At 41.6% G+C, this 26,481-nt stretch overlaps 1 protein-coding gene and 1 long non-coding RNA gene across 3 annotated transcripts; one reads left to right on the forward strand and one right to left on the reverse strand.

Annotated features, from left to right (window-relative positions):
• Positions 1-229: 229 nt before the first annotated feature.
• On the reverse strand, positions 230-25,392 carry LOC106613095 (galectin-9B). The gene is made up of 8 exons (XM_014215012.2): positions 25,075-25,392; positions 6,127-6,215; positions 5,046-5,253; positions 4,325-4,444; positions 3,922-4,239; positions 2,156-2,244; positions 1,691-1,847; positions 230-1,444 (listed from the first exon to the last, which is right to left on the reverse strand). Exons 1-8 carry the CDS (start codon positions 25,108-25,110, stop codon positions 1,298-1,300), a joined length of 1,164 nt encoding a protein of 387 aa, XP_014070487.1. The 5' UTR covers positions 25,111-25,392; the 3' UTR covers positions 230-1,297.
• Positions 22,534-23,571, forward strand: LOC106613096 (uncharacterized). Of its 2 annotated transcripts, XR_006771201.1 has the most exons (4): positions 22,534-22,776; positions 22,868-22,986; positions 23,080-23,147; positions 23,306-23,571. It is a non-coding gene; the product is annotated as an uncharacterized lncRNA (long non-coding RNA). The 2 variants fall into 2 exon arrangements; XR_001330440.2 differs by having other exon boundaries at positions 22,549-22,986.
• Positions 25,393-26,481: the final 1,089 nt, after the last annotated feature.

Below are 26,481 nucleotides of genomic sequence, written 5' to 3' on the forward strand. Positions count from 1 at the left end.
CGTTGTAACATGCAATCCACATATCTCTTTCTCTCTGGGATTAGGCCTAAGCTTCTCTTCCTTTATATAATATATATACAATATCAAATATTCATATCATACAGTGGACACCTAAGCCTGTAAGCCTATGCATGCAATTACCCTGATACATTTAGTACTCAAATCTCTGACAGCTGAACCATGAGGTAGACAGTTATTGTTTTAGTAAAGTAACATAGCTGAAACACAGTTCTTAAAACATGTTTTATTTTCATTTAAGCCTTGTTCATATAGGCAGTTTGAAGTGACTCAAATCCTTTCTTTTTGCATATTCGATTCGAATCAGGTTCTTTTTCCTGCAGTGTGAACAGCCAAAAAGCACATGGAATCAGATATTTCAAGCCACATACAATCTGATTCCTGGCCATGCGACCTGTGTCTGAACAATCAAATCTGATTTATTTGCCCTCAAGTGGTTTTTAGACTGTTATTTGGCATAGATTGTTGCTGTCTAGCTACGCTGTTGACAGTTTGACAAGAACATGTGGAACTAGTTGTTAATTTTTTACAAACAAATTAGTGAATGTGGTAGAAAGCAAAACAGCTACCTAGTTAGCTTGACTGATGTAGCTAGCCAAAAAGGACTTGTTTTGAAAGCTGGATAATCTTATCCTCTGAGGCTTTAAAAATGTTCTAACACTATGATTTTGAACATTCAAAGCAACTGGGAAAAGTCCATGGCAGGCATTGTTGTCACCTTAACTTCTGAGTGATAGGAAGCACGAGCACCACCAATCAGCCTACACCACGGTGCACACACCCATTGTTACTATGACAACTAGCGTAGCCATGTCAGCAAATCACTGCTGTCTAAACACATACTGCAGTTGACTTTGTGAATGAGGGTTTTGGCATAGCCAGTCTCACGCAACATATTGTCACACTTAATACTGTAACTTAATGTTATAAAAAAGAGTCTAGAGACCACTGGTGATGAACTAGGCTACATATGGAATTACTAGGCATTGTCCTCAGGGTACTTCTCATGAGAGATAACGTCATTCTATCACACAATGTGATTTCTAATGGCTTTCTACCTCGATTTATAACAAACAGGAACACATTTCTCATCCTTGAAGTCGATGGCACGGCACTCACTAATAATACATGTGCAAATGGGGTTGTCTAACAGGCACTGCTAGCAGTAAGGAAACAAAGTGAATGTAATTTTTACTGCGGCAAGAACAGATCGAAAAAATATGTGGTGGTTTGGGTCAAAATTAAACAAGTGGCTGAGTCAGAGTTGTGACCCACAGCCCTAAACCATCACGGAGGTCAAACTGAGGTCTCCATCCACCTCCAGGACGTTGACCTGCTGGAGGAGGGTGTGGCGGTGTTTGTAGGTGCTCGTCTGATTCCCGTTGACCACTATCTTGTAGCACTGAGCCTCACAGGAAATAGACAGCTGAAAATACAAAACTAGCCTTATTACTACTCAGTCTCTGATATAGAGAGAGAAACAGTCCGGAATCTTTAAAGTGATCATCTCTCTAATGAGCATCATGCCAGAGTCTGAGTGACTAAACCATCAAGGAACTCTGTATCAGGAAAGGGCTTGAGTGGCATGCTTGGTGCTGAAACAAAAAATAATTATTCATCCTTGAAACGAAGAACGTATACAAGCAGCTTCGTGTTCATGGTGGGTAGTTACCGTGAAGGCTTGGCCCCTGTGGAAGGGCATTCCACCAGAGCGCTCCTCCTTTCCCCACTGGTCCTTCAGCTTGCTGTTGCGTACCACTAGGGTCTCGTCAAATCGGGGGTTGTAGTGCAGCACAATCTCAGAGTTGCAGAGTAGGTTAACATTAAACCTATAGACAAGGAGAAAAGGTTAAGATCAGTGTTGGTGAGAAACCATGACAGGAGAACTGCTATAGTTGCACCCTCCAGGATGTTTTGTAAGCCTACCTCTTTCTAAGCCAAGGGGTCATTGACACACTTTCAATACCATGCAAATGAGGTGAACTAGAATTGCTAAAGTTCTTGTATACTTTTTTTTCTAAGGGGAACAACATTAAAAGATATAAAATGATAGTATAATTGTGCCTATAACTCCAGGGGAAGTGAATGTCTCACTGTGGTTCCCCTTTACAGTAAAGACAATAAGACAGGATCAGACCTATTGGCATTGGGGTTAACCACTCCCTGGATGTTGATGGTGCGTCCAGGGTGGAGTCCACCATTGATCATGTTCTTGTATGGAACAGCCTGGATGAAAATGTAAGATTTGAATAAATCACTCATTATGACCAACAGACATTGATGTGATACAGTAAGTAGAAGGTCATTTACAAAGAATGGTGGCTGGACATATGGAGGAGGAGCCTGTGAGGAGCAACTGGAGAGAGGGATCTTGACAGCATGTTGATTAATGTACTACACTTTCCTGTAAACAGGTTACTGTATATTTACTGTAGAAATCTGCCTAAAGACAATGACAGGGGTTATACTCACATAACGATACAGTCACTGTACTGAATGAGGAAGTAGATCACTCTAAACTAAATATGAACTTTAGTGATCTTAAAATTCCTCATCACAGGCAATATCAGTAGTACTGAACATAAAACCAACATATAGAGACTGAAAGACAATGAAAGGAATACAAATTACAGATCTGCCCCCCCAAAATTATGAATCCGATAACCAAGAAGTGTTTGGCCAATAAATTATCATTATTGATTCAGATTAACCTGTCTGGGATAGGGGGCAGTATTTTCACGGCCGGATGAAAAAAACGTACCCGATTTAAACTGGTTACTACTCTTGCCCAGAAATGAGAATATGCATATTATTAGTAGATTTGGATAGAAAACACTCTGAAGTTTCTAAAAACTGTTTGAATGGTGTCTGTGAGTATAACAGAACTCATATGGCAGGCAAAAACCTGAGAAGATTCCAAGCAGGAAGTGGCCTGTCTGAGAAATGTAGTTCTTCTTTCTATTCCCTTTCGAAACTACAGTATCTGTGCTGTTACATAGCACTTTCTAAGGATTCCATTGGCTCTCTAAAGCCTTCATAAAGCGGATTTTTGTCTCGAAATGCGCTCGCACGTCACCCTTTGGATAGTGACCTGAACGCACAAGGTATTTGGACATAACTATGGATTATTTGGAACAAAAACAACATTTCTTGTGGAAGTAGCAGTCCTGGGAGTGCATTCTGACGAAGATCAGCAAAGGTAATACAATTTTTCTAATACTAATTCTAAGTTTAGTGTGCCCCGAAGTTGGCGGGTGTCAAAATAGCTAGCCGTGATGGCTGAGCTATGTACTCAGAATATTGCAAAATGTGCTTTCGCCGAAAAGGTATTTTAAAATCTGACATAGCGATTGCATAAAGGAGTTCTGTATCTATAATTCTTAAAATAATAGTTATGTATTTTGTCAACGTTTATGATGAGTAATTTAGTAAATTCACCGGAAGTTTGCGGTGGGTATGCTAGTTCTGAACATCACATGCTAATGTAAAAAGCTGTTTTTGGATATAAATATGAACTTGATTGAACAAAACATGCATGTATTGTATAACATAATGTCCTAGGAGTGTCATCTGATGAAGATCATCAAAGGTTAGTGCTTCATTTAGCTGTGTTTTGGGTTTTTGTGACATATATGCTTGCTTGGAAAATGGCTGTGTGATTGTTTTTGGCTATGTACTCTCCTAACATAATCTAATGTTTTGCTTTCGCTGTAAAGCCTTTTTGAAATCGGACAATGTGGTTAGATTAACGAGAGTCTTGTGTAATGGTGTAAAATAGTCATATGTTTGAAAAATTGAAATTATTGCATTTTTTTGGCTTTTGTATTTCGCGCCAAGTTCATCCAGTGGATATTGACGAGGCGTTCCGCTAGCGGAACCCCTAGATGTAAGAAGTTAACTTACTGGACATCCTGGTTGCGTGGGAAATCCCGGTTGCGCGGGAAATCCCGGTTGAGCGGGAAATCCTGGGTGAGAAGGGAATCCTGGGTGAGAAGGGAATCCTGGTTGCGCCGGGAATCCTGGTTGCGCCGGGAATCCTGGTTGCGCCGGAAATCCCGGTTGCGCCGGAAATCCCGGTTGCGCCGAAAATCCCGGTTGCGCCGGAAATCCTGGTTGCGCTGGAAATCCCGGTTGCGCCGGAAATCCTGGTTGCGCCGGAAATCCCGGTTGTGCCGGAAATCCCGGATAAGAAGGGAATCCTGGCTGTGCAGGAAAGGTGGGCTAAAAGAGATGAAATCCCTTTAAAATCAGTTGAACTACCTTCAAATTCTCTGTACATCTAATTAATGTGTTAGGTACTACTCACTGCAGGGTTCTGGAAGGCGATGGAGGTCACCTCCACTTTTCCCTCGACTGAGATGGTGTCCACTGCGTCAAACGGAATACGGTGCTTAAAGGTCATGAAATGTTTCCCATTCGCATTCAACTGAAGGCAGAGAACAGAGAACGACCATGAGCAGAGTCATTATGGACCTGAGGACAGTGAGTATTCCAAGTTAACCCATGAATTGAAATCCATTTGAACTCCTTAACAGACTAGCATAAATTGAGTCACACTGTAAAATAGATAAAAAGAGAATAAAGATAGAATAACATACAATTTCAAGAAAACGAGAGTGAAGCACCATGTTAGATCATGAGTCACTGACTTCATTAAAATCAAGGGGGAGCTCTGTAAGCATAATCTTTTACAATCATTCACACAAACAGACGGAAAAGGTTATTGTGTAGTCGGAATGTACAGATGTAGGATCTTAATCTGATCACTCTTTTGTTGCTGAAAATGTACCTACACAGGAGGAAAAGCAAACCTTTAGTGTATTCAAGGTTTAAAAAGAATTCTAAAGTTTGTCATTTCCCTTTAAAAATGTCAGACTTGATTTGTCCTCACAAAAAAATGATCAACCCAATTAATTATAATCCTAATAATAATTCACATTTCTTGTTGCTGCAGGATTATTTTGGCTTAAATTAAGATCCTACATCTCTATACTCCATATACTATAGTATGGGCGGGTTTGGGTGACCTGGAAGCCGTCCCTCTGGACGGTGATCACGAGGCTGAAGCCAGAGCCATGCTGAAAGGGGGAATGCTGCTTCCGCTCTTCTGTCCCCCATCTGGACTGCTGCAAGGTGTTGGCCACCACATATCCAGGGTGACTGTCATATCGTGGGTTGAAGTGAAGGGCAATGTCCGCCCCTGCCCTAGAACCACACTGCAAATTCACATGGAACCTGAGCGAGAGAGAGAGACCGAGAGGGCGAGAGAGAGAGAGAGGGTGAGAGCGAGGGAGAGCATGTGGATCCGGAGATGTTAACCTCTACGGGATCGGTGTCCCCCTGCGGGACGGTTGAGCTAACGTGTGCTAATGTGATTAGCATGACGTTGTAAGTAACAAGAATATTTCCCAGGACATAGACATGTCTTATATGGGCAGAAAGCTTAAATTCTTGTTCATCTAACTGCACTGTCCAATTTACAGTAGCTATTACAGTGAAAAAAATCCCATGCTATTGTTTGAGGTGAGTGCACAGTTATGTACTTGAAAATGTATCAATTGACCAATTAAGCACATTTGGGCAGACTTGGTACATCATTTTGAACAACAATACAATGGTTCATTGGATCAGTCTAAAACTTTGCACATACACTGCTACCATCTAGTGGCCATAATCTAAAATTGCGCCTAGACTCCTAAGTTATTTATTGGCCTTTCTCTTGCATTTCAAAGATGATGGAACAAAAAAAGAGAAAATGCATGTTTTTTGTCTTTGTATTATCTTTTACCATATCTAATGTGTTATATTCTCCTACATTAATTGCACATTTCCACAATCTTCAAAGTGTTTCCTTTCAAATGGTATCAAGAAAATGCATATCCTTGCTTCAGGTCCTGAGCTACAGGCAGTTAGATTTGGGTATGTCATTTTAGGTGAAAATTGAAAAAAGGTTCTGATCGTTTTAAACAGTTCTCCAAACAAGTTTTAAATCTGCACAGAAAATCTGTAGTATGCATAATCTGGACTAGAACGCAACCCCTGAATCTCTGGAAGACAAATAATGAGGAAATGTGTTAACAAAGTTTATATTGGTGAGTGGTGACCCACCTGTCTGCCCCATGGTGAAGTCTCCCAGTAATAGTGATCGTCTTCCCCTCCTGCAGCCCACCTTGGATAGTGCCGGTGAAAGGGAGTCTCTGCGACAGATATTAAACAGAATCATTGATGATAAACTGAATAGAATAAGTATAGATCAATTAAAAGAGCTATTACAGTGCATCCAGGCCCCTTCCCTTTTTCCACATTTTGTTACGTTACAGCCTTATTCTAAAATTGATTAAATTAAATGTTTTCCTCGTCACTCTACACACATCACCCCATAATGAATAAGTGAAAACAGGTTTTTAGAAATGCTTGCAAATGTATTAAAAATACACAACAGAAATACCTTATTTACATAAGTGTTCAGACCCTTTGCTATGAGACGCGAAATTAAGCTCAGGTGCATCCAACACCTTCGCAAAGGCGGAGGTGTTGCTAACATTTACGATAGCAAATTTCAATTTACAAAAAAAAGAACAATGACGTTTTCGTCTTTTGAGCTTCTAGTCATGAAATCTATGCAGCCTACTCACTCACTTTTTATAGCTACTGTTTACAGGCCTCCTGGGCCATATGCAGTGTTCCTCACTGAGTTTCCTGAATTCCTATCGGATCTTGTAGTCATAGCAGATAATATTCTAATTTTTGGTGACTTTAACATTCACATGGAATAGTCCACAGACCCACTCCAAAAGGCTTTCGGAACCATCATCGACTCAGTGGGTTTTGTCCAACATGTCTCTGGACCTACTCACTGCCACAGTCATACTCTGGACCTAGTTTTGTCCCATGGAATAAATGTTGTGGATCTTAATGTTTTTCCTCATAATCCTGGACTATCGGACCACCATTTTATTACGTTTGCAATCGCAACAAATAATCTGCTCAGACCCCAACCAAGGAGCATTAAAAGTCGTGCTATAAATTCTCAGACAACCCAAAGATTCCTTGATGCCCTTCCAGACTCCCTCTGCCTACCCAAGGACGTCAGAGGACAAAAATCAGTTAACCACCTAACCGAGGAACTCAATTTAACCTTGCGCAATACCCTAGATGCAGTTGCACCCCTAAAAACTAAAAACATCTGTCATAAGAAACTAGCTCCCTGGTATACAGAAAATACACGAGCTCTGAAGCAAGCTTCCAGATAATTGGAACGGAAATGGCGCCACACCAAACTGGAAGTCTTCCGACTAGCTTGGAAAGACAGTACCGTGCAGTATCGAAGAGCCCTCACTGCTGCTCGATCATCCTATTTTTCCAACTTAATTGAGGAAAATAAGAACAATCCGAAATTTCTTTTTGATACTGTCGCAAAGCTAACTAAAAAGCATCCTTCGCAAATGGAGGATGGCTTTCACTTCAGCAGTAATACATTTATGAACTTCTTTGAGGAAAAGATCATGATCATTAGAAAGCAAATTACAGACTCCTCTTTAAATCTGGGTATTCCTCCAAAGCTCCATTGTCCTGAGTCTACACAACTCTGCCAGGACCTAGGATCAAGGGAGATACTAAAGTGTTTTAGTACTATATCTCTTGACACAATGATGAAAATAATCATGGCCTCCAAACCCTCAAGCTGCATACTGGACCCTATTCCAACTAAACTACTGAAAGACGGCTCTCTATCCACCGGATGTGTACCAAGCTCACTAAAAGTGGCAGTAATAAAGCCTCTCTTGAAAAAGCCGAATCTTGATCCAGAAATTATAAAAAACTATCGGCCTATATCGAATCTTCCATTCCTCTAAAAAATTTTAGAAAAAGCTGTTGCACAGCAACTCACTGCCTTCCTGAAGACAAACAATGTATACGAAACGCTTCAGTCTGGTTTTAGACCCCATCATAGCACTGAGACTGCACCTGTGAAGGTGGTAAATGACCTTTTAAAACCTGTTGGGGCTAGGGGGCAGTATTGAGAATTTTGAAAAAAATATGGGCCCATTTTTAACTGCCTCCTACACCAACTCAGAAGCTAGAATATGCATATTATTGTTCATGTTTGGATAGAAAACACTCTGAATTTTCTAAAACTGTTTGAATGGTGTCTGTAAGTATAACAGAACTCATATGGCAGTCAAAACCCTGAGACAAATTCTGACAGGAAGTGGATACCTGATGTGTTGAATTACCTTTAAGCCTATGCCATTGAAACACACAGGGGCTTATTAATTGTTGAGCACTTCCTATGGCTTCCACTAGATGTCACCAGTCTTTACAAAGTGTTTTGAGTCTTATACTGTGAGATCTGACCGAACAAGAGCCTTGGAACGGTGGTGGCCGGTTAGACTCTGGCGCGCGAGTTCATGTTGGGTACTCTCGTTCCAATGCGTTTTAAAAGAGAATGCAATCGTCCGCCTTGAATATTATTCATGTTCTGGTTAAAAAAGGCACTAATGATTTATGCTATACAACGTTTGACATGTTTGAACGAACGTAAATATTTTTTTTCCCCTCGTTCATGACGAGAAGTCCGGCGGGCATAGATCATGTGCTAACAACGCGGAGCTTTTTGGACATAAATTGTGAGCTTTTTCGAACAAAACTACATTTGTTATGGACCTGGGATTCCTGGAAGTGACATCTGATGAAGCGAATCAAAGGTAATGGATTATTTACATAGTATTTTCGATTTTAGATCTCTCCAACATGGCGGTTAGTCTGTATCGCAAAGCGTATTTTTCTGGGCGCAGTGCTCAGATTATTGCAAAGTGTGATTTCCCAGTAAGGTTATTTTTAAATCTGGCAATCTGGTTGCGTTCAAGAGATGTAAATCTATAATTCTTTGAATGACAATATAATATTTTACCAATGTTTTCGAGTAGTAATTATTTAATTTGTCGTACTGATTGACTGGCGGTTATTGGAGGGAAACGATTTCCTCAACATCAACGCCATAGTAAAACACTGTTTTTGGATATAAATATGAACTTGATAGAACAAAAAATGCATGTATTGTCTAACATAATGTCCTAGGAGTGTCATCTGATGGAGATTGTCAAAGGTTAGTGCATAATTTTAGCTGGTTTTCTGCTTTTGGTGACGCCTGTCTTTGAATTGACAAAACATTACACACAGCTATTGTCAATGTACTCTCCTAACATAATGTCAACAACTACAGACCAGTATCCCTTCTTTCTTTTCTCTCCAAAACTCTTGAACGTGCCGTCCTTGGCCAGCTCTCCTGCTATCTCTCTCAGAATGACCTTCTTGATCCTAATCAGTCAGGTTTCAAGACTGGGCATTCAACTGAGACTGCTCTTCTCTGTGTCACGGAGGCTCTCCGCACTGCTAAAGCTAACTCTCTCTCCTCTGCTCTCATCCTTCTAGACCTATCTGCTGCCTTTGATACTGTGAACCATCAGATCCTCCTCTCCACCCTCTCCAAGTTGGGCATCTCCGGCGCGGCCCACGCTTGGATTGCGTCCTACCTGACAGGTCGCTCCTACCAGGTGGCGTGGCGAGAATCTGTCTCCGCACCATGCGCTCTCACCACTGGTGTCCCCAGGGCTCTGTTCTAGGCCCTCTCCTATTCTCGCTATACACCAAGTCACTTGGCTCTGTCATATCCTCACATGGTCTCTCCTATCACTGCTATGCAGACGACACACAATTAATCTTCTCCTTTCCCCCTTCTGATAAACAGGCGGCGAATCGCATCTCTGCATGTCTGTCAGACATATCAGTGTGGATGACGGATCACCAGCTCAAGCTGAACCTCGGCAAGACTGAGCTGCTCTTCCTCCCGGGGAAGGACTGCCCGTTCCATGATCTCGCCATCACGGTTGACAACTCCCTTGTGTCCTCCTCCCAGAGTGCTAAGAACCTTGGCGTGATCCTGGACAACACCCTGTCGTTCTCCACTAACATCAAGGCGGTGACCCGATCCTGTAGGTTCATGCTCTACAACATTCGCAGAGTACGACCCTGCCTCACACAGGAAGCGGCGCAGGTCCTAATCCAGGCACTTGTCATCTCCCGTCTGGATTACTGCAACTCGCTGTTGGCTGGGCTCCCTGCCTGTGCCATTAAACCCCTACAACTCATCCAGAACGCCGCAGCCCGTCTGGTGTTCAACCTTCCCAAGTTCTCTCACGTCACACCGCTCCTCCGCTCTCTCCACTGGCTTCCAGTTGAAGCTCGCATCCGCTACAAGACCATGGTGATTGCCTACGGAGCTGTGAAGGGAACGGCACCTCCATACCTTCAGGCTCTGATCAGGCCCTACACCCAAACAAGGGCACTGCGTTCATCCACCTCTGGCCTGCTGGCCCCCCTACCTCTGAGGAAGCACAGTTCCCGCTCAGCCCAGTCAAAACTGTTCGCTGCTCTGGCACCCCAATGGTAGAACAAGCTCCCTCACGACGCCAGGACAGCGGAGTCAATCACCACCTTCCGGAGACACCTGAAACCCCACCTCTTTAAGGAATACCTAGGATAGGATAAAGTAATCCTTCTAACCCCCCCCTTAAAAGATTTAGATGCACTATTGTAAAGTGGTTGTTCCACTGGATATCATAAGGTGAATGCACCAATTTGTAAGTCGCTCTGGATAAGAGCGTCTGCTAAATGACTTAAATGTAAATGTAAAAAAATGTAAATAATCTAACTTTATGCTTTCGCCGTAAAGCCTTTTTGAAATCGGACAACGTGGTTAGATTAAGGAGATGTTTATCTTTCAAAGGGTGTAAGATAGTTGTATGTTTGAGAAATTTGAATTATGACATTTCATTGTTTTCAAATTTGGCGCTCTTGATATTTCACCTGTTGTTGATAGGGTGTACCAGGGGTGGGACGCTTGCGTCCCACATAGCCCATAGAGGTTAATGACGTCAGACCGAGGCTCTGCATCTGTCCTCGTGCTCCTAGATCTTAGTGCCGCTTTTGATACCATCGATCACCACATTCTTTTGGAGAGATTGGAAACCCAAATTGGTCTACATGGACAAGTTCTGGCCTGGTTTAGATCTTATCTGTCGGAAAGATATCAGTTTGTCTCTGTGAATGGTTTGTCCTCTGACAAATCAATTGTAAATTTCGGTGTTCCTCAAGGTTCCGTTTTAGGACCACTATTGTTTTCACTATATATTTTACCTCTTGGGGATGTCATTCGAAAACATAATGTTAAATTTCACTGCTATGCGGACGACACACAGCTGTACATTTCAATGAAACATGGTGAAGCCCCAAAATTGCCCTCGCTAGAAGCCTGTGTTTCAGACATAAAGAAGTGGATGGCTGCAAACTTTCTACTTTTAAACTCGGACAAAACAGAGATGCATGTTCTAGGTCCCAAGAAACAAAGAGATCTTCTGTTGAATCTGACAATTAATCTGGATGGTTGTACAGTCGTCTCAAATAAAACTGTGAAGGACCGCAGCGTTACTCTGGACCCTGATCTCTCTTTTGAAGAACATATCAAGACTGTTTCAAGGACAGCTTTTTTCCATCTACGTAACATTGCAAAAATCAGAAACTTTCTGTCCAAAAATGACGCAGAAAAATTAATCCATGCTTTTGTTACTTCTAGGCTGGACTACTGCAATGCTCTACTTTCCGGCTACCCGGATAAAGCACTAAACAAACTTCAGTTAGTGCTAAATACGGCTGCTAGAATCCTGACTAGAACCAAAAAATTTGATCATATTACTCCAGTGCTAGCCTCCCTACACTGGCTTCCTGTTAAGGCAAGGGCTGATTTCAAGGTTTTACTGCTAACCTACAAAGCATTACATGGGCTTGCTCCTACCTATCTTTCCGATTTGGTCCTGCCGTACATACCTACACGTACGCTACGGTCACAAGACGCAGGCCTCCTAATTGTCCCTAGAATTTCTAAGCAAACGGCTGGAGGTAAGGCTTTCTCCTATAGAGCTCCATTTTTATGGAACGGTCTGCCTACCCATGTGAGAGACGCAGACTCAGTCTCAACCTTTAAGTCTTTACTGAAGACTTATCTCTTCAGTAGGTCCTATGATTAAGTATAGTCTGGCCCAGGAGTGTGAAGGTGAACGGAAAGGCTGGAGCAACGAACCGCCCTTGCTGTCTCTGCCTTGCCGGTTCCCCTCTTTCCACTGGGATTCTCTGCCTCTAACCCTTTTACAGGGGCTGAGTCACTGGCTTACTGGTGTTCTTCCATGCCGTCCATGGGAGGGGTGCGTCACTTGAGTGGGTTGAGTCACTGACGTGGTCTTCCTGTCTGGGTTGGCGCCCCCCCTTGGGTTGTGCCATGGCGGAGATCGTTGTGGGCTATACTCGGCCTTGTCTTAGGACGGTAAGTTGGTGGTTGGAGACATCCCTCTAGTGGTGTGGGGGCTGTGCTTTGGCAAAGTGGGTGGGGTTATATCCTGCCTGTTTGGCCCTGTCCGGGGTATCATCGGATGGGGCCACAGTGTCTTCTGATCCCTCCTGTCTCAGCCTCCAGTATTTATGCTGCAGTAGTTTATGTGTCGGGGGGCTAGGGTCAGTCTGTTTCATCTGGAGTATTTCTCTTGTCTTATCCGGTGTCCTGTGTGAATTTAAATATGCTCTCTCTAATTCTCTCTTTCTCTCTTTCTCTCGGAGGACCTGAGCCCTAGGACCATGCCTCGGGACTACCTGGTATGATGACTCCTTGCTGTCCCCAGTCCACCTGGCCGTGCTGCTGCTCCAGTTTCAACTGTTCTGCCTGCGGCTATGGAACCCTGACCTGTTCACCGGACGTGCTTGTTGCACCCTCGACAACTACTATGATTATTATTATTTTACCATGCTGGTCATTTATGAACATTTTAACATCTTGACCATGTTCTGTTATAATATCCACCCTGCACAGCCAGAAGAGGACTGGCCACCCCTCATAGCCTGGTTCCTCTCTAGGTTTTTTCCTAGGTTTTTGGCCTTTCTAGGGAGTTTTTCCTAGGGAGTTTTTCCTAGCCACCGTGCTTCTTTCACATGCATTGCTTGCTGTTTGGGGTTTTAGGCTGGGTTTCTGTACAGCACTTTGAGATATCAGCTGATGTACGAAGGGCTATATAAATAAATTTGATTTGATTTGATTTCCATTGAGATGTGTTTCTACAAGTCCTCCTGTAGCAAATTCAATTGATTGAACATGATTTGGAAAAGCACACAACTGTTTATATAAGTTCCGACAGTTGACAGTGCATGTCAGAGCAAAAGCCAAGCCATGAGGTCGAAGGAATTGTCCGTAGAGCTCAGAGACAGGATTGTGCCGAGGCGCAGATCTGGGGAAGGGTCCCAAAACATTTCTGCAGCATTGAAGGTCCCCAAGAACACAGTGGCCATCATTCTTAAAATGGAAGAAGTTTGGAACCACCAAGACTCTTCCTAGAGCTGGCCACCCAGCCAAACTGAGCAATCGAGGGAGAAGGGCCTTGGTCAGGGAGGTAACCAAAAACCCGATGGTCACTCTGACAGAGCTTGACAGTACCTCTGTGGAGATGGGAGAACCTACCAGAAGGACATCCATCTCTGCAGCACCACAAATCAGGCCTTTATGATAGAGTGGCCAGACGGAAGCCACTCCTCAGTAAAAAGGCACATCTCAGCCTATTTGGAGTTTGCCAAAAGGCACCTAAAAAGGACTCTCAGACCATGAGAAACAAGATTCTCTGGTCTGATGAAGCCAAGATTGAACTCTTTGGCCTGAATGCCAAGCGTCATGTCTGGAGGAAACCTGGCACCATCCCTTCGGTGAAGAATGGTGGTGGCAGCATCATGCTGTGGGGATCTTTTTCAGTGGCAGGGACTGGGAGACTAGTCAAGATCGAAGGAAAGATGAACGGAGCAAAGTACAGAGAGATCATCGATGAAAACCTGCTCCAGAGCACTCAGGACCTCAGGCTGAGGTGAAGGTTCACCTTCTAACGGGACAATAACCCTAAGCATAGAGCCAAGACAATGCAGGAGTGGCTTCGAGACAAGTCTCTGAATGTCCTTGAGTGGCCCAGCCAAAACCAGACTTCAACTCGATCTAACATCTCTGGAGAGACCTGAAAATAGCTGTGCAGCGACGCTCCCCATCCAACCTGACAGAGCTTGAGAGGATTTGCAAAGAAGAATGGGAGAAACTCGAGGCTGTTATCGCTGCCAAAGGTGCTTCAACAAAGTACTGAGTAAAGGGTCTAAATACTTATGTAAATTCTTTGCAAAAATGTCTGAACCTGTTTTTGCTTCGTCATTATTGGGTATTGTGTGTAGATTGCTGGGAAAAAAACAACAACAATTTAATAAATTTTAGGATAAGGCTGTAACGTAACAAAATTTGGAAAAACTTATGGGGTATCAATACTGTATGTAGGCTAGAGGCCATTGACTCTTTCCTCTTTACTACATCCCTTATTACTACCTGTGTGATAATTATTAGTATTTTTTGGGGGGGGGTGATTGAAATATTGACTGGGTATCATCAAGCTGCCCACTCAGGAAAAAACTTCAAACTGTTACCAGTGTCTGCAAAACTGGATCAGGTTGTCAGTCAACCTACCAAGGTAGTTCCAAACAGCACAGGAATTAAATCATCAACATGCATTGATCCCATTTTTACTAACGCTGCAGAAATTTGCTTTAAAGCAGTATCCAAATCCATAGGATGTAGTGATCACAATATAATAGCCATATCTAGGAAAACCCTACGTTCCAAAGGCTGGGCCTAATATAGTGTATAAGAGGTCATACAAGAAGTATTATGTTGATGATGTAAAGAATATTTGCTGGTCTGTGGTGTGTAATGAGGAGCAACCAGATGCTGCACTTCACACATTTATGAAACTACGTATTCCAGTTACTAATAAGCACGCACCCTTTAAGAAAATGACTGTAAAAACTGTTAAATCCCCATGTATTTATGAGGAACTGAAAAATTGTATGGTTGAGAGGGATGAGGCAAAAGGTACGGCAATTAAGTCTGGCAGCCCAACTGATTGGCAAGTGTACTGCAAATGAAGAAATCATGTGACTAAACTAAATACAAATAAACTACACTATGAAACAAAGATAAGTTATATAATGAATGATAGTAAAAAGCTTTGGGGCACCTTAAATAAAATTTTGGGCAAAAAATCCAACTCGGCTCCTTCATTTATTGAATCAGATTGCTCATTCATCACAAAGCCCACTGATATTGCAAACTACTTTAATGACTTTTTCATTGGCAAGATAAGAAAACTTAGGGATGACATCCCAGCAACAAATGCTGACACTACACATCCAAGTATATCGGACCAAATTATGAGAGACAAGAATTGTACTTTTGAACTCCGTAAAGTCAGTGTGGAAGAGGTGAAAAAAGTATTGTTGTCTATCAACAATGACAAGCCACCAAGGTCTGACAATCTAGATGGAAAATTACTGAGGATAATAGCAGATGATACTGCCACTCGTATTTGCCACATCTTCAATTTAAGTCTACTAGAGAGCATGTGCCCTCAGGCCTGGAGGGAAGCTAAAGTCATTCCGCTACGCAAGAATAGTAGAGCCCCCTTTACTGGCTCAAATAGTCGACCAATCAGCCTGTTACCAACCCTTAGTAAACTTCTGGAAAAAATGGTGTTTGACCAGATACAATGCTATTTCACAGTATACAAATTGACAACAGAATTTCAGCATGCTTATAGGGAAAGACACTCAACAAGCACAGCACTGACACAAATGAGTGATGATTGGCTGAGAGAAATTGATGATCAAATTATTGTGGGGGCTGTCTTGTTAGACTTCAGTGCAGCTTTTGACATTATTGATCATAGTTTGCTGCTGGAAAAATGTATGTTTTATGGCTTTACATCCCCTGCTATAATGTTATTATAATGTCTATTACTAAATCTTGTAATAAATAATGTGGAAAATGAGCAAGTTGAGATGACTAAACTGCTTGGAGTAACACTAGATTGTAAACTGCAATGGTCAAACCATATCACCACCTTCCGGAGACACCTGAAACCCCACCTCTTTAAGGAATACCTAGGATAGGATAAAGTAATCCATCTAACCCCCCCCTAAAAGATTTAGATGCACTATTGTAAAGTGGTTGTTCCACTGGATATCATAAGGTGAATGCACCAATTTGTAAGTTGCGCTGGATAAGAGCGTCTGCTAAATGACTTAAATGTAAATGTAGTAGCTAAGATGGGGAGAAATCTGTCTATAATAAAGCGCTGCTCTACCTTCTTAACAACACTATCAACAAGGCAGGTCCAACAGGCCCTAGTTTTGTTGCACCTTGACTACTGTTCAGTCGTGTGGTCAGGTGCCACAAAAAAGGACTTAGGAAAATTGTAATTGGCTCAGAACAGGGCAGCACAGCTGGCCCTTGGATGTACACAGAGAGCTAATATTAATAATATGCGTGGCTGAAAGTGGAGGAGAGATTGACTTCATCACTATATTTATTTATGAGAGGTATTGACATGTTGAATGCACCGAGCTGTCTGTCTAAACTACTGGCACACAGCTCGGACACCCATGCATACCCCACAAGACATGCCACAAGTCCAGAACAGACTATGGGAGGCACACAGTACTACATAGTGCCATGACTACATGGAACTCTATTCCACATCAAGTAACTGACGCAAGCAGTAAAATTAGATTTAAAAAACAGATAATAAAAAAACACCTTATGGAACAGCGGGGACTATGAAGCTTCACAAACATTGGCACAGACACATACATACACACACACACACACACACACACACACACACACACACACACACACACACACACACACACACACACACACACACACACACACACACACATGGATTTAGTACTGTAGATATGTGGTAGCGGTGGAGTAGGGGCCTGAGGGCACAACCGAGGTAAAGACAGTTTCAAGTTGGATATTCAACGGATATTCGCTCTTTCAAACCTCAATAGCTTTTAAACCACTTGAGCCACAGACTCCAAATAACTGTCATTATATTGGAAAAACTGCGCACAACATTGCACAGGTCTTATTTTCACGATTTGGACATTAATTCACTTTCCAAAGCTAATAAGCATGTGTAAATATGAGAAGCATTTTGTATTCCTAGTTGAATTAGTTAGGGAGCGTAAACAAAGTAAACTTTTTTTTTTACATTCGAATTTCAATAGCTCCTTGGTCATGTGACCTAATGACTTCAAACAAGGTTCAGAATGTCCACTGACTACCCTTCTATATTGCACACCCTTTAGTTTGTCCATTTTCATCTCACACGTTTTTACATTAATTTTTCAAAATGTAAAATTTCAATAGCTCCTTGGTCATGTGACCTAGTGATCTCAAACAAGGTTCAGAATGTCCACTGACTATACCTTCATATCGCACACTCTGATGTTTGTCTACTTTCATCTCATGCTATTAGACTTAAATATGTAAGCTTTGCAGGCCTTCATTTCACATGGGTGTTAATTTTTTAGTTGTTGAAGTTAACAAATGTTCCAGCCTCGCAATAACTATCTTTCACATGGACACTGAAAAGATCTGCAAATGGCTGTATGTGGTATGGATCAAGGACAGGAGAGGTGTTTGAACAGAGGTGCTTAAAGGAAGGCGCACAGTTAGGCCACATGAAAAACAATGTTTCATATGCTCTTTTTAATCACAGTAATAGGCAGTGATTTGTCAGTCACAGTGAGCTTCATAAGGTGAAAGAATCCTTTTCATAGCATCACTTTCATTTACTGTACATTAAGACAAATCCTTCTAAGTTGAGTATTAACACGCAGTTTCCATAACCTGATAATGGCTTGATATTTGAGTGCATTCACAACAAGCCACCTGCAGACAACTTACAAAATGCAATAGTGCATTTGAGGGTTTGTTTTTCTGATGAAAGTAGTTATTTGATGCATGGCCTACTATTTCTAACTGGAAAAATAAATTCCTAAGTCTTTTGTGAGTAAAATCCTTTTTCCAAAATTGATTTAGGTACATTTTTGTGAAGAGGTATGAGGGTTGTGATATGGGTAATTTAGTAGTAAAATAATTTAAGGGATCAATACATTTCTATATTGCTTCCCCAATATCTGCATGAACCATCAGGCCAAGTGTTTTTGGTTGACCCTGCTGGACAGAAAGAGAAGAGGAATCGGAACACGCTACATTCAAATTCAGGTCTTAGTTATTCTATTGTACTGGATCTAATACATATTAGCATTTTACCTACATTCATAAGTCTAATACTTTTCTATGACATACTGTGAAATACTCTCTTGGCTGCTGGCTCTGTCACTTTCAGACATGCACAGAGCAGACTGAAAGGGGAAGGGTAGCTCTTGACTTGAACCACAAGGGTTCTCTGTAAAGAGAGAGTACTGTAATTTCCGGACTATTAAGCGCACCTGAATATAAGCCGCACCCACTGAATTTAAAAAAAAGTATTATTTTGAACATAAATAAGCCGCAAATGTCTATAAGCCGCAGGTGCCTACCGGTACATTGAAACAAATGAACTTTACACAGGCTTTAACGAAGCACGGCTTGTAACAAAAATAAATAGGCTTTAATGAAACACGGCTTGTAACAAAAATAAATAGGCTTTAACGAAACACGGCTTGTAACAAAAAATACAAAATTAGCAGTAAACAGTAGCCCGCTGAGCCCTCTTCAACATGCAGCAGTCCAGCCTTTCGAAACCCGTTGATGATAGTGGATTTTTTGACAATGCTCCACGCTGTCTGGACCCACTGGCAGACTTGACCATAAGTTGCTCTTTGCATGCGGCCCGTTTTAGTGAAGGATTTCTCCCCACTTGTCATTCAAGCCTCCCGCTGAACACGGAGCGCCACATTAAATGCAAGACTTACACTGATGTCGAGTGGCTGCAAATACTTTGTTGTACACCCAGGAATCAGGGTGACAAAATGACTCCCGTAATCAGAATGATGGGAAGTTTGAGAGCGCTCAATTTAATCTAAACAGTAAACAGAAAAAATGTTTGACCTTAACCCGTTCGGCAATTTCATTGGTCTAATGAAAGCTTCATGCCGCCAAAAAACTGAGCACGTCACAGAATGTGTTTTTTTTTAATTTTTATTGAAAGCGGGGAAAATCTATATATTAGTCGCGTCATTGTTTAAGCCGCGACGTTCAAAGCGTGGGAAAAAAGTTGCGGCTTATAGTCCGGAAATTACGGTAATCCAAAAGGCACAGACACACCCCTTGACTTTCAATTGGCACCGTTGACCTGTATGTATTCTCTCCTGATTGGCTCTGTGGTGCACAGTCTGGCAGTCTGACTATAGTGCCAGAGGTATGAGGAGAGACATCCTCCTTTGTATTTATGGGAACAAATATTTCCTAACACTTTGGATCCTATTCTTGGACAGTTAGAAGACACAATGCATCAATGCAAAAAAAAAAAAAAGACTAATTACTGTCCATGAGTAACCTCAACCTTGTGGGTCTGTGGGTGTTTGGGCCAATAAAGTGCAAACTCAATTCTACCACTGACTAGTCTCTCATGCCTCTATGAACGGGGACAAATGGCAATAGTTTTTAATCTAAACCATCCCTTTTTTACTGGAGTACATTAAATAAGCATGCCCCATTCAAAAAATGTAGAACCAGGAACAGATATAGCCCTTGGTTCACTCCAGACCTGACTGCCCTTGACCAGCACAAAAACATCCTGTGGCATACTGCATTAGCATCGAATAGCCCCCGCGATATGCAACTTTTCAGGGAAGTTAGGAACTTATCAGCAGACTCAACAGCCTTGGTTTCTCAAATGAATGCCTCGCCTGGTTCACCAACTACTTCTCAGATAGAGTTCAGTGTGTCAAATCAGATGGCCTGTTGACCTCTGGCAGTCTCTATGGGGTGCCACAGGGTTCAATTCTCGGGTCAACTCTTTTCTCTGTATACATCAATGATGTCGCTCTTGCGGCTTGTGATTCTCTGATCCACTTCTATGCAGACGACACCATTCTCTATACTTCTGGCCCTCCTTTGGACATTGTGTTAACTAACCATACAACTCTCCATCCGTGGCTTCCAACTGCTCTTAAATGCTAGTAAAACTAAATGCATGCTCTTCAACCGATCGCTGCCCGCAACAGCATCACTACTCTGGATGGTTCTGACTTAGAATACATGGACAACTACAAATACCTAGGTGTCTGTCTAGACTGTAAACTCTCCTTCCAGACTCATATTAAGCATCTCCAATCCAAAATTAAATCTAGAATTGGCTTCCTATTTCGCAACAAATCATCCTTCACTCATGCTGCCAAACATACCCTCGTAAAACGGACTATCCTACCTATCCCTGACTTAGGCGATGTCATTTACAAAATAGCCTCCAACACTCTACTCAGCAAATTGGATGCAGTCTATCACGGTGCCATTAGTTTCGTCACCAAAGCCCCATATACTACCCACCACTGCGACCTGTATGCTCTTGTTGGCTGCCCCTCGCTTCATGTTCGTCGCCAAACCCACTGGCTCCAGGTCATCTATAAGTCCTTGCTAGGTAAAGCCCCGCCTTATCTCAGCTCACTGGTCACCATAGCAGCACCCACCCATAGCATGCGCTCCAGCAGGTATATTTCACTGGTCACCCCCAAAGCCAATTCCCCCTTTGGCCACCTTTCTTTCCAGTTCTCTGCTGCCAATGACTGGAACGAATTGCAAAAATCACTGAAGCTGGAGACTAATATCTCCCTCACTATTTTTAAGCATCAGCTATCAGAGCAGCTTACAGATCATTGCACCTGTACATAGCACATCTGTAAATAGCCCATCCAACAACCTCATCCCCATATTATTATTATTTTTTTTTTTAAGTTTTGCTTCTTTGCACCCCAGTGTCTCTACTTGCACATTCATCTTCTGCACATCTATCACTCCAGTGTTTATTTGCGGAATTGTAATTATTTCGCCACTACGGCCTATTTATTGCCTTAGCTCCCTAATCTTACTTCATTTGCACACACTGTATATAGACTTTCTATTGTGTTATTGACTGTACGTTTGTTTATTCCATGTGTAATTCAGTGTTGTTGTTTGTCACACTGCTTTTCTTTATCTTGGCCAGGTCGCAGTTGTAAATGAGAACTTGTTCTCAACTGGCTTACCTGGTTGAATAAAGGTGAAATAAAAAATATAAGAAATAAAAAAATACTGTATGTGGGAATGTCTTATGTCCGTTCTACATGTAGTGTTGGTACATGGAATATTCCTCAACTGCATATATCATAAATTGCTATTGTAACCGATGTGAAATGGCTAGCTAGTTAGCGGTGGTGCGCACTAATAGCGTTTCAATCGGTGACGTCACTCGCTCAGCGACCTTAAGTAGTTGTTCCCCTTGCGCTGCAAGGGCTGCGGCTTTTGTGGCGCGATGGGTAACGATGCTTCGTGGGGTGTCAGTTGTTGATGTGCGCAGAGGGTCCCTGGTTCGAGCCAAGGTTGGGGCGAGGAGAGGGACGGAAGCTATACTGTTACATTGATGCTGTTGACCCGGATCAGTGGTTGCTGCGGAAAAAGGAGGAGGTCAAAAGGGGGGTGAGTGTAACCGATGTGAAATGGCTAGCTAGTTAGCGGTGGTGCACGCTAATAGCGTTTCAATCGGTGACGTCACTCGCTCTGCGACCTTAAGTAGTTGTTCCCCTTGCGCTGCAAGGGCCACGGCTTTTGTGGTGCGATGGGTAACGATGCTTCGTGGGGTGTCAGTTGTTGATGTGCGCAGAGGGTCCCTGGTTCAAGCCCAGGTTGAGGCGAGGAGAGGGACGGAAGCTATACTGTTACACTATTGCAAATAGAAGTATTATGTTCAACAACTGACATTTTCAGATATTTTGACAAACACACTTTGGTGCTTACAATTCATTCTCTATTGTCATAGAGTTGGTGGGCACTGTCATCTGTGATCTTTGTGATGTGACTTTCTTTAAGCACGTACTGATGAAACTGTCACTTAATATTTTTTCTTAAAGTCTACAAACGCTCTACATTTATTCACTCTGTGATACGGTTGGATCCTATATGCTACTTATATTATTGTCCTATAAATGGTTCAGTGCCTATAATTTAGGCTGTGTGTAGAATGGGGCATAAAGGAAATTACCTCTACTACTAAATTACTACTAGATTATAGTGATAAGGAAAACAGCATACACATTTGGCTTGTGTATTTGCCTATAACTAATCAGAATTCCATTATGTTTACATAAAAAAAGAGAATACTTCAAAATGAGAAGATCCTGCCATAGAAAAGACGACTGGGTGGACATAAAGTGGAAAGGAAGGGAAATAACTCACACCATGCAGCAGGACACCTTCAGCTGTGGGGTCTTTGTAATTGTCACGATTCCTACCGACGGTGGCGCCCCCTCCTGCTCGGGTGGCGCTCGGCGGTCGTCGTCACCGGCCTATTAGCTACCACCGATTCCCTTTTTGTTTTTCCCTTTTTTTATGTTTTCTCACCTGCCCTGAGTTAGTCATTAAGAGGGCTATTTAGTTCAGCTGGCCCGCTCCCTATTGTGCGGGATTGTCTTTCTGTGTGTCGACTGCGGTTTGTTCGAGTGTGCTTGTCGAGTGTATTTTCCCTGTTGTTGGGAAACCTTTTATTTTGTGCTTGTGGTTTATTAAAATTACCACACAGTGTTCGCTGCTTCCTGCGCTTCTTTCCGCCACACAACAGACAAGCCGTTACAGTAATGCAGGTTTGATAGTTGTATTTTCAATAATGAATGGTTAGCTGTTAGGTGTTATGTGACATTTAGGTCAAAAACTCTATTTTTATTTTTGGTGTAGATGGCCAAGGAAGTTGCACAGAACTTCCCCAACATCCCCTCCCAAATTGATATGGAACCTTCAAAAACACACGGAGCAACTGCGAAAAGAAATGGCTGAGGATATACTAAAAATGTCTGGTATGTAATGACATTTAATTAAATGTAAATAAATGTAAATTCTTTATTTTCATGTAGATGTGTCATATGTTCAGATCATGCCTATGATTTCAGAGTTCAACAAAGCCAACAACTGCTTCATTTGTGCCACTGATAAAGAACCTGGATGTGGCCCTGACTGGGTTAGTAACTTTATTTAACATGTTTATAATCTTTTGACAACAGTGACGGCATGTAAGACAATTTATGATATAACAGAATGGATGGCTAATTCATAATTCGTCATACTACATTGATATTTGATATTATTTATAACGTGTTACGCTTTGTTTTGTTTTAGATTGAATGTTTTGCATGCCAACGGTGGTTCCATGTGCTGTGCCTAGGAATGAAGACAGAGTTCAACAGAGTAAAGAACACAAACTGGAAGTGCAGTCTTTGTTGTTGAAAATGTATGCTATACCCCATCCACACTGAAGAGGCTCTGAAATGTACATCAACCAGGGATAAAGAGAAAGTTAACACTGTGAAATGTTTCATACTTAATTGAAGTTAAGTGTCCGTTGACATGTTGGAAAAGATTAAAGGTCTACAATTTCTGTTTAATTTGTCAATGTTAAATTTTTATTCATTGATTTACTGGCCACCATTACTGTGGTTACATGTTCAGTATATGTATTGACCAGCAAACTCACTGCAGCCTACCTCACTAGCTCACTCTCCATCCCTGCTTTGGACAATTTATAGCATGACTCTCGTACTTTGCCCTTTATGGTTGATATTAACGACAAAAGGAGATATTATCTGTCCCTCTCCTATTGTGTAGTGCTGTTAAATACTGTGAAAAAATAAAAAACAGGTCAAATAAGTACTTAGAACTACCAATTATTATAGATAAATATTAAAGAAAAGGGTAAACACAACACTGGACTGAACCTCCTAATTGTCAAACTAACATTAATGTACAACAATATAGAAGAGACATAACTAGAGGTTATGCAATATGGGTGTATATCCACTTACACTGTATATCCACTTACACTGTGTGTAATTGACATGACCAAGGAGCTATTGAAATTTAAAACTATGAAAAATGTATGTTACACCGTGTGATTTTACAGTACATAAACGAGTGTGCAATATAGAAGGGTACATTCTGCACCATGTTTGAAGTCAGGAGCTATTGAAATTTTACATTTACAAAAATTAATGTAAAAACGTGTGAGATGAAAATGGACAAACTAAAGGGTGTACAATGTGTAGGACATTCTGAACCTTGTTTGAAGTCCCTAGGTCACATGACCAAGGAGCTTTTGAAATGTGACATTTTAAAAAATTCATGTAAAATCTTGAGAGATGAAAATGGACAAACTAAAGGGTGTGCAATATAGAAGGGTAGTCAGTGGACATTCTGAACCTTGTTTGAAGTCATTAGGTCACATGACCAAGGAGCTATTGAAATTCAAAAATGTAAATAAATAATTTAAAATAGTGCGAGATGTAAATTGACAAAAAATAAATGTGTGCAATGTGTGTCTATGACATCGGGTTAGCTAGAACCCGTTTTGAAAGTTTTAGGAATAATGGTTAAATAGCTATTGAAATTCTAAAATGTTGATTAGTCACTATGTTGACGGTCCCTAGCTGCTGCTAGTGGAAGACTACAGGCGAATATCGTTCACAGTGTGTTGTGAACGTTTTAAATTGTATAAACTGCCTTAAATTTTGCTGAACCCCATGAAGAGTAGCTGCTGCTTTGGCAGCCGCTAATGGGGATCCATAATAAATACAAATAAATAGGCGTAAGTCTACATAACGGTATACGCGAGACATTCACTGTCGCCTAATAACATAAATATTACATTTGCACAATAGCATGAATTGATACTATGAATGTCTAGTTATGCATCTATTTATTTTAGCATTACATCTGTTAACGGAACAAGTCAGACTAAAACTGGCTGAATAATGTATATTACTGAGCGGAGGGAGCCCATTATGATTACCAGATGTGACCGTATCCACACGCCCAACTCTCAAAGTTAAACATTAAGCACATCTACATTTTAAATACACAACAAATCACATAAATGCTTATAATAAACATACCGGATTATGAAAAGGTTCTTGGTTATAAAATGCCATTTCTCCAAATCTCACTGTCAGTTGAAGCGTCTTTCTTCTAAGTTGCTCAAAGCTCTCCTCTCGGTGATGATAGAATTTCAGAGATGTTTAGTTTTTTCATGCGTTGAAGGGGGCGGAGGAGGAAGTAAGTAACAATGTGGCCTAGTTTACAATGTCTCGTTATATTTAGGGGTTTTAATCTAAGGAATACATCTGTCGAATACATGTATATATGCTGCAGTTGCGCGTTATCGGATTTACCTTACTTGGTAGGCCTACACATAGACTAGTCAAGAGACGATGTGCGCCGATATATTCTTATGCTTTTTTAATCATTAACCAGCAATCACTCACAGTCATGTGATGTTGTCGGGAAGATGAGCCAAAGTTGGACAAAGTTTGCTGTGTGTAAAGGTCAGTTTGTCTCCATGCACATACACATGCATGCTAACGTCACCATGGAAAATAGAACCCAAATGGAACCTTTTTAATTTCAAATAATTTCTTATTCCATATCCTCATTAATTGCCCTATTGCCACCTCAAACCGAGAAAACTAACTGTAGGTTACAACTGTTCTTTAGCCTACTGAGGAAGGCAGGGGTACAGAACAATGGTGTTTGTTTTTATGCTGCTTTTGTAACCAATTGGGAGGTGGAATTTACCAGTTGTGCAGTCATAAATACTAGTCGGATGCATTCAAATGCTTTGAACTAGTTGAGAAACGCTGATTGGCTAATGGCCAACAAGCTGGGTAAACCAAAAGCCAAAAATACAGCTATCATGTTTGCAAACAAATGATAGTGATCAAAACCCATATTCATAGATTGCTTTTTATAAATAATGTTTTGTTGTTGCATTTAACTGCCGAAAATGCTGTTATCGAGGTCATTTACTTAGTATGTGATGTCAGAGGCCACCATGTCGGAGAACTGGGAGCTGATAGATGAGTTTGCCACTAGTAATTACCAGTTGGAGGGAGAGTTGTTCAAGTGGATTTTTCCAGGTCGTATGTGGTCATTTCCCACTTGGATACGAATGCAGCATGAGTGCTTTCAATGACGGGGAACCACATGAGCAATTTCCGAACAGGATGATGACTAAGGGGCCCCACATCCAAGTTAGAGGTTACAGTACACCCTTACTCTGGCTGGGAGAGCCAGTGAGGGTGGAGGCTTTTGCTCTAGCCAAACAGTAAGATACCTTTTAAAACATGGTCTTCTACCATATCATATTTTTTATGTCAGCTTTTTCCTTTGGGGAAAGGACAAAAACTGAACACCATTTGAAGCTAAAGTTGCTTGTTTACTGTCAGTGTGGCCACCTTAAGTGTGTACAAACACCAGTGTCCTGATAAAATGTTGCATACTCCACAGGTTAACAATGTCATAGG

This window comes from Salmo salar, chromosome ssa09 (assembly GCF_905237065.1).
Source record: "Salmo salar chromosome ssa09, Ssal_v3.1, whole genome shotgun sequence".
Classification (NCBI taxonomy): Eukaryota; Metazoa; Chordata; class Actinopteri; order Salmoniformes; family Salmonidae; genus Salmo; species Salmo salar.

What these genes read in the sequence shown, in the direction of transcription:
- LOC106613095 (XM_014215012.2), bottom strand. Translation starts at nt 25,110, where the DNA reads ATGGCATTTTATAACCAAGAACCTTTTCATAATCCG. An exon ending in TCCAGAGGGACGGCTTCCAG is followed by an intron (nt 4,445 to 5,045) that starts GTCACCCAAACC and finishes CTCTGCCTTCAG; the next exon opens with TTGAATGCGAATGGGAAACA. An exon ending in TCGCCTTCCAGAACCCTGCA is followed by an intron (nt 4,240 to 4,324) that starts GTGAGTAGTACC and finishes CATCTCTTTTAG; the next exon opens with CCCACCTTTCCTGCACAGCC.